The sequence below is a fragment of the Anarrhichthys ocellatus genome, unplaced genomic scaffold (genome assembly GCF_004355925.1).
Source record: "Anarrhichthys ocellatus isolate YVR2014 unplaced genomic scaffold, GSC_Weel_1.0 scaffold5, whole genome shotgun sequence".
Classification (NCBI taxonomy): domain Eukaryota; kingdom Metazoa; phylum Chordata; class Actinopteri; order Perciformes; family Anarhichadidae; genus Anarrhichthys; species Anarrhichthys ocellatus.
Genome location: NW_022280035.1, coordinates 2,170,319 through 2,178,752, shown reverse-complemented (window position 1 = coordinate 2,178,752; position 8,434 = coordinate 2,170,319). Strand labels below are relative to the sequence as shown.

At 43.2% G+C, this 8,434-nt stretch overlaps 1 protein-coding gene across 2 annotated transcripts; it reads left to right on the top strand.

Moving 5' to 3' along the window:
• The first annotated feature begins 38 nt into the window (after positions 1 to 38).
• Positions 39 to 8,391, top strand: LOC116382448 (uncharacterized). 2 transcript variants are annotated; one of them, XM_031845509.1, is made up of 17 exons: positions 39 to 759; positions 937 to 967; positions 1,068 to 1,175; positions 1,294 to 1,394; positions 1,510 to 1,596; positions 1,685 to 1,787; positions 2,142 to 2,287; positions 2,379 to 2,447; positions 2,549 to 2,615; positions 4,131 to 4,312; positions 4,850 to 4,897; positions 4,991 to 5,036; positions 5,134 to 5,288; positions 5,378 to 5,446; positions 5,535 to 5,586; positions 5,684 to 5,791; positions 6,212 to 8,390. In XM_031845509.1, exons 1-17 carry the CDS (start codon positions 676 to 678, stop codon positions 7,192 to 7,194), a joined length of 2,439 nt encoding a protein of 812 aa, XP_031701369.1. In that variant the 5' UTR covers positions 39 to 675; the 3' UTR covers positions 7,195 to 8,390. The 2 variants fall into 2 exon arrangements, with proteins under 2 accessions (XP_031701369.1, XP_031701370.1); XM_031845510.1 differs by lacking the exon at positions 937 to 967 and having other exon boundaries at positions 668 to 759; positions 6,212 to 8,391.
• Positions 8,392 to 8,434: the final 43 nt, after the last annotated feature.

Below are 8,434 nucleotides of genomic sequence, written 5' to 3'. Positions count from 1 at the left end.
CATATTTAAGGAGGTAAATACCATATTTAATCTTATAAGTACTTGATATTTTTTTTTATTTGTTTACGGTCACTGTATTTATGACTGAAGGTAGGAGGTGTCCAGGTAAAATTAGAGCATTATTGCAAATAAATTTGAGCTGCAGGCGAGTTGTACTCTGTCTGTGTCTGTGTCTGTGTGTGTGTGTGTGTGTGTGTGTGTGTGTGTCTGTGTCTGTGTCTGTGTGTGTGTGTGTGTGTGTGTGTGTGTCTCTCGTGACAGAGAAGAGCCATCATTTCCTGGCTGCTGGTACAGAAGTGGGTGAGGAGACGTTATCTTACAAAAGGAAGCCTTACAAGTGTGACCTGATAGGCTGTCGAGCACCACAGGTTCCCGTGAGTATTTCTTTCTCTTCTATTGTTTTCTCAGGGAGGTAAAACCTCAACGAGAGGCGGAGCTGAGGTGAGCGCGACTACTCATGAAACAATGTGTTTTCTAACAAACTGACTCAACGTGTTGGGCAGAACTAGAGAAGAAGAATCAGAATATCTCGTCTCCACGCGGATCCGATGTTTACCGGCTGAACTCAGGAGGATATTCTGCATGTTTTTGCAGAAAACCTGCTCTATGGACCGCTTGTGGAGGGCTCATGAGCCTGGATTTAAATTATGGGAACGTTTCCTCTTTTGACTTTAAATGTGTTTTAGACGTTTTGGCACCGCGCTGGCATTTGTTGCCGTCGTGGTGTTTCCACTGCTGCTGGAATGTACCATATGCCACGTGAGTTCAACACAGTGATTCATTAAAGATGTGATAAATAAATATGGGGTACAATCCATATGCAGATGTGAATGTTTGACATTTCCTCAACTTATTTTGTATTTATTTATTTTATCTATTTTTATATTTACAATGACGACCTGGCCACTAATTGTCTTTATCTTGAATTTACTTTAGCTGAAGGAAGATGGAAGTGGGATCCAAGATGGTACATTTTGTAATTTGGTATCTCATCACATTGAAGTCACCATAGCGGTGACTCCATGTGTGTCTGCAGCTGTACTGATGCTCCTCACGTCTCTGTACAGATCACGATGAGGGGAAGTGTCCTGTGAAACTGACCTCAGTCCTGACCCCGGCCTCCAGGGACATTTACTCTGAATGTGTCACCGTCCGTGTCTGGATGAAGGCTGATGGTACGGAGTCAAACCCGCAGCTGCAAAGTCCATTTCTTTGTCATTTGATGGAGCACATTTCATCATCTCTAAAGCTGTCATTGTGGCGTGTCTGACTTGTCACACTGCCTTCTCTCAGACTTCTGTAAAGCCCCGAAGATTGAAATTCTCTCATCAGGACTGACGGAAGAATTACAGATAATTAGTCCCATCTTAAAGAATAAGAAAAACAAAATAAAGGTTTGCACCTGCCCCAAAAACTCATGTAAAATCTCATGACGAGCATACAACTCAGAGTAGCTCAAGAAGGTGGAACATGGTGTCATCTCTCTTTCTCTATTCTCTCTTTTTTTAGTGTCGCAATGAGAGAAAGTATGGAGGAACCTGCGTCAAGTGCACGGGTGTCACACAGCAACGCGGCGGAAGCAGTTCTGTAGCTCTGGTAAGATGATTTTTTTCCTGGTTCAGACTCGCACGTATCCTGCTTTGAAGACAATTCCCACGATGATGGTGTATTTATTTATTTACAGTGGGAGCTGGTACATAATTGTGTCGGGGCTGAAGCAAAGGCTGTTGTTTCTGCGGCCTTCAACACGACATCAAGAAGCTGCAGTGTCAGTTACACAGTGCCAGGTAATAACGTCTGCAGGGTTCCTGGCATCAGGCCTCATGTTTTACTGCTTTGGTTTCATTTTTCCTGTCTGCCGCAATTGATCTTTCTTTGCTTTTGTCAGAAATGTGGTGCTTGCAAAGGCTGCAGTATATGATTCACATTCTCTTTATCATCCTTATCAGTCCTGTGAATGGGAGCATTGTTACCCTGAGAAAAACACTTGTGTTCCTCAACTTCACCCACTTGTGCAAGTTTTTTCCTTTGATGCGTCACCCACCTGTATGTTTTGACCTGCCAGTGATAATTATATCCTCTGTGTGTGTGTGTGTGTGTGTGTGTGTGTGTGTGTGTGTGTGTGTGTGTGTGTGACCTAGATCCTATACCAGACTTTGATCTGTCTGTGAACCAGTCGTCTAAATCCATCTCTGTCACTGTGGAGGCCGGAGACAAAGTTCACACCAGATGGTGTTACCGGAAATATGGAAAGGCCTGCATAGCAGAGGACTCCCCCCCAATTACTGCAAGTACCAGAGGCACATTTATCTGCACGTGTGTGATTTTATTTGTACACACTAAAGAGATTTTAAACATATGTTGTTGTTTTTTTTCAGATTGATCCGTCTCAGTCTCGATTCGCTCTTCTTGACATCCCTTACCTGCTGCCCTGTGTGTGTGTGGAGGTACTTTAAGCTCTATGTATTTTTCTTTACAGGCAAAATTATTTAATTGTAAAATATTTATGTTTTTGTCATGCCTGTGCATGTTTTGTCTGCATTCACAGGTATATTACGCCCGCACAGATTCCGGGCGAAATGTAAAGTGCCCATTTGAAAATGAGAGCCTATCAGGTGAGTGTGTGACGGATGATTCATGTCAGATTGAAAATAAAAACATCTTGTGGGGAATTTCTGACATTTGACCATAGTTTTTTTGAATAGATGACTGAGAATCTCATGATTCAGAAAAACAAAACAGGTATTCCCCTCCGTCTGTTGGGTGGAGGCTTGCAGGCTTTTACAAAACCAGTTTTAGATCTTGTAACAGTTCATAACCCTATCATTTACTCCTTATGCCATTTCTTCATGTTGATGGATGATGCACGACAGGAAAAACACGGGAAATGAGCAGGAACTGGCCTTCAGCCGTGTTTAGTGACCCGAGCAGCGTTTTAAATGGGACCCGTTTAGCTGTTTTTCCAAAAATGAGACTCAAAGCTGCACTGCTGGTCACACAGCTTACTGTACATCTCATATGTTGTGTACTGTAAACAAGCTGGAGTCTCTTTTCTCATTGCTACATTTTCAAAAAGACATCAGGAAGAGAACATATCTGGATGAGATATATAGGAATTCATTCTAGTTTTATTAGACAATTATAGTATGAGAAAATCATTTGTTTAAAATTGCTACTTTTAAAGGGTCCGTTCACCGAAATTACAAAGAGACATTTCTACCTTGTTGCATGTAGCCATGCAGATTGTGTTGCTTTAATATGTGTGAAGGTTTTAGGACGTACCGGTAGAGAGAACTTTGTGAAAGTTATTGCACTGAAAATTACATTTGAGAAAACCCAAAGACCTCATGAGTACATTGTTCACTGGAACTATACCACCACGGAAATAGAGGACATTGGTTCTATTGCGGTATTTAAATGTCATTTTTTTACATTTAACTTTGCGGAACAGTTCCATATTTTGGGAAATAGGCTTATTTGCTTTCTTGCTGAGAGTTCGAGGAGTAAGAGAAGATCTTGTATCTGTATAGTAAATCTAAGGCTACAGCCAGCAGTAAATGAAGTTAGCTTAGCACGAAGACTGAGGGAAATGGCCAGCATGGCTCTTAAAAGGCTTTGTCCGGGCTAAGAAATGGTTCCAGCACATAACCCCGTCGTAAAACTGTCACACAGAGCAAGGCTAACCACATTTTAATGATAAGCTAAGACATCGGTCACCTGGCTGTAGCTTCATATTTACTGAGCAGATAAGATTAGATTAGATCCTCTTATCCAAGTCTCGGCTATACAGTGAATGAGCATTATTTATTTCCCCCATTGTTCTCTTTAATTCCATTCACCTGGATTGTTCTGTGATGGCGGGTGAAGTTTCAGAGACGAACATCCCCAAACGTCAGCACATAGAACCACAACTATCTGCATGGCTCAACACCAGAAGGATTGAGAAAGAAATGTTTTTAAATTGGGGTAACTGCCCCTTTAAAAAGCACACATTCACACTGTCATGTATCAGTTCGATACTGTTTGCTACAATACAGTATTCTTATCATTGATGTTGGTTTACCGCAACCACAGTCAGGCATGTTGTCATCGTCGAGTTGTACTCATCTGTGTCCACATTGCCTGAACAGATGTCAGAGATATTTGGCTCTCCTCTGAAGTCACACTGCATGAGTCTAGTTTGACGTGGAGCTCGTTGTGCTCTGCCAGTGACCTGAAGATCTCTGCCTCCCTCTGCTGGAGGCAACACGAGCACCTCTGCACACCTGTACTCAACTCCACCCTGGAGGAGACGGACGATGGACCAGACCTGGTAGGTTTAGCCTGACAGCTGTTGGTATTCAGGCTGGTCTCATCCAGCATTCGTAGATATTCCTACGAGGTGGATGAGTCCAACAAGCTGCATTATTTCAGCCAGGAAAGCGCTGTTGTGAAAGAAGAAGTCATCGCTGATTTATTTGTCACGTAACTTGCATATTTCAGTCACAGCACAGTAGTTGTATTAACCCAAACGCTGATCTTTTCCTCAACCTAACATAGTAGTTTTGTTGCCTAAACCTAACTGAGTGGTTTCCTGTGAAGACTGACGTTTATTTTGAAATGACTATATGCATGTAACGAGGTGAAACTGAGACGTGTTGCTGGTTTTAGTAGGAAAACGCACAAAAAATAAGGAAATAAGATATACGAACCGTTGAATAAGGATACGTTGTGGTATTGGTGATAGATTTCTTTTTTAGTCAAAGCATTTGGCTCAGATTTGTTGGTGAAGTAATGTGAAAGACTGATGTCGAGATGAGGACGGACTCCAGATTTAAATCACTAAACACCCACTGTGTCACCTCAACAGGTATATAACACATCTGCGGTGGACAAACACCCAAAGATGTGTGTGCAGGTGAGAATCAGCCAAATGTGCTTACATTGAAACAAGTCCAGTTGCCCATGTTTTAATTTGCAGAAAATCATTTTTCTGTTTTCTTTTATTCAGTTTTCTCTACAAGGCAGCCATCATATCTCTTGCCCGTTCTATGCCGGTGAGTCAAACAGGATGCTGTTTTTTTTCTTCTCAATACTCTCAATGTATCTCGTCTGTTTCCGTCTCTTGACTCGGCGTCTCCTTGTCCGTCACAGATATGTCCTCGTGGGAGGTGAATATCGGACCGGGCAGGCAGAGTGTGTTTTTGTATCTCACCTCTTCTGTTCCTGCAAAGTTCTCAGCTCAACTTTGTGTCCTCAATCAGAGGGGATGTACACCCGTGGGGCCGGTCCACTCAGTGGTGACGATGGTGAGCATGCGTTATGTGTTTGAGAGAGAAAACAAGCTAAAGAGAGAGAAAAAGATTTGACTCATGCGACTCTTATCCATTTTTTACAGGAAGGGAATTCTGCTGAAACAACGATGAATGTGCCTCTTCACTTTCTTGCTGAGAAGCCGTGTGTGCAGGTGAAGTGCACGCCTGAGAGAAAGCTGTTTCTTGACGTAGTGCGTTACCTTTTCTCTCCTCTCACTCTTTCCATCTGCTCTCCTGCAGGTGTGGCAGTCAGATCCTGCTCGTCATGGTCGAAGAGTTTTCTGTCCGGACTGTGAGTCGACTCAAGATACACACACAATCTCATGTGTACCGTCTCATGAACACACAACTCCTACAAAGACTAAACACACACTTCTCTGTTTCTACAGACACGCACAACAGATGTGGCATGTATGCCGTGGCAGCGTTGGTGTTTGTGGTTATTGTTGCATTACTGGGAATTGTGATTCAGCGTCTCACCAAGAGTGGAGCTGCAGGTTGGTTCTGTTGCCTCTGTGTTTTTGAGTGGTTGCATATCTGCATCTTCAGGTTATAAATCATTTTAATTCCGCTATTGGATTTATTTGATTGGTGCCTGATCGCAACTTTGCTAAATTTACAATCTTAAAGCTACTACAGGGAACTCTCACTGAGAGTTGATTTTGGCGGTGCCTGTGGACGAAGGATGTAGTGTTTCCAAACACCAGAGACCCTTTAAAGTCTCCCATTCCGCGGCACCGATTCCAAGCATTAATCAGGTTTACTTATGGTCATATAGAGGCATTACAATGAAATTTACACTTTTGTTGGTTCATAACCAGTTAAAAGATCCTCACAGTAATTTTAAAGGAAACATTTTAATTCAGCCATTCAAGTATCTCTTATTTTTTCTCCCCTGTCTTTTCCCACATCTCCAGGTTGGCTCTCCATCCAGGAGCCAGTGTTGTTGGTGTGCTCATCAGAGCAGTCAGCCCACATCTCTGCTGCGTGTTCATTAGCCTCAATCCTGCAGGGAGAGCTCAGTGCCAAAGTGCACATGGCTTTGTGGGCCCAAAGCTCAAAAACGCAGGCTGGGACTGGGACTGGAGTAGCAGATCTGGGTCCACTTCCCTGGCTGTATGGGCAGTGGGAAGTGGTGCGTAAGGCACGAGGAAAAGTGCTGATTATTTGGAGTCCTGAAGCCACGAAGACCTATGTGAAGTGGAGGGAGGACAGGGCAAACATGGATAAGAATGAGAGAAAAATGGAAGATTACAGCAAAGCAGAGGTGAGGCGTGAGAAAATAAGAGTAGAGGTGGAAGATGATTTGAAATTAAATGGAAGAAGACTGGGGAAATGCAAAAAAGAGAAAGCTGCAGGATGTGTGAAATTATGCGATGATAAAGACTGGAACATCCAGAGAGAGCCCTCTGCGGCGATAGCGCCGTTGTTTACGGCTGCTCTGGCCTGCCTAGAGGGGGTGCTGCAGGAGGGCAACAGTCAAGGAGTGGGCCTTGTCTACTTCCAGGGCCTTTGCCACAGAAGGGACATCCCAAAGACCTTCAGAGGGGTCCCACGATACTGCTTACCTCAGGATTTCAGGGGTTTGATACAGGAGCTGGGTGGAATGAGAAGACAGACAGAAACTGGTAAATTCAGGTGGCACTGCTGGCCCAGACTCCTGTCTAAAGTGCTGTCGATATGGCTGGCACAGAAGCTAACACACAGACTGCAGACACTGCTGCCGCAGACGCGAGGAAAGACAATGCAAGGGCCGGGTGTCACGTCATCTCTGAACACGCCGTCGGTTAAGACTCGGAGCAGGCTCAAGTTGCCGCTGGCAGCCAACTTGGCAAGACCAGGAGCTGCAACAGAGCAGGAGCCTCTCCGCGAGTCGCCATGGCGAGCAGAGAAACTGTAATCTCAAGTTTCACGTGTCTGACGGGGACAGACGTTTGTTCTGCTGGAAACACGATACGTATGCATGAGACACGGGAGCTGGTGCTGCAACTGTGAGTGCCTCAGAGCCGATCGCTCCCGAGCAACTTTTCATTATTGACACCATCATGTTAAAGAAAATGCCGCCACCTCGTTTTGCATGTTAAGAATAGATAAATACTGTCCTGCATTTAGCCCTTAAAGAGGCTCCTCATGGTGCTTTTGTGACTGAAGCCGTAGTGAACACCTGCCTTCTCATCTGTATGTAAATCTGCTAACCAATATGAAAATCTGTTTGCAAATTGTAGCTCACTTTTCATGGGTGCATTTAATGTTTGACAACTAACATCAGGGGTTATGACTGCAGAATACAGGAACATGCAAATTTGCTTTGGATTTTATAAATGGGGACGTTGAGCCAAAGCTGTACCAAGATTTCCAGTGGGAGAGAGGCGACAGGTGGAAAGATTAAGCAACTGGCATTTAGGTGCGCTCGACCATTTGCCAGTTAAATCATGTGGTCATGTACTACTACCACTGCCTTTTAGTATAGAAGACCTGTTATTACATATGTGCACACATACTACCTCGTAAAAACAAAGTATAAATCCCTCAACATTTCTTCTTTCTTTCAAGCGCTTCTTTAGCAAACATTTGATTGGCATTAAAACATGTTGTATGGAAGATAATAAAATGCTTTTTAATATATTTTAATATACAGTATATACAATTCATTTATAATAATGGAAATGACAAAAATGTGTTGACAAACAATGGCCGAGACTAAACAGTGTTTATGTTAACTAAATCTGTTTTTTCAGCATTCAGAGTCTCTGTTTTCTAAGCGTCACGTGTTTTCTTAAACCCATAAAGATGTTCCACTGGTTATGATCACAACATTGATACGACTCCAGACTTCTGAGCTGAGAGACCTGCTTGACAGGATTACTGTCATACACAGTAGATTAAACCTTGGAACGTCACATTACTGCCAAAACAGCAAGTTGAGTAAAGACTAATCTCATGGTAGAACAGTAACTTCCTCTGATGTGATTAATGAAGCAACACAGACCTACGTTTTCTTGGGCTGACAAAACAAAATATACATGATGTAAATATGAGATGTGAATCACAAGTAGCAGAACATTTTACAGCCTCAATTTGAATTCTAGGATCCCCTACAGAGATCACTGTCGGCTGGTCAGTTTAATGGGGAAATTAGG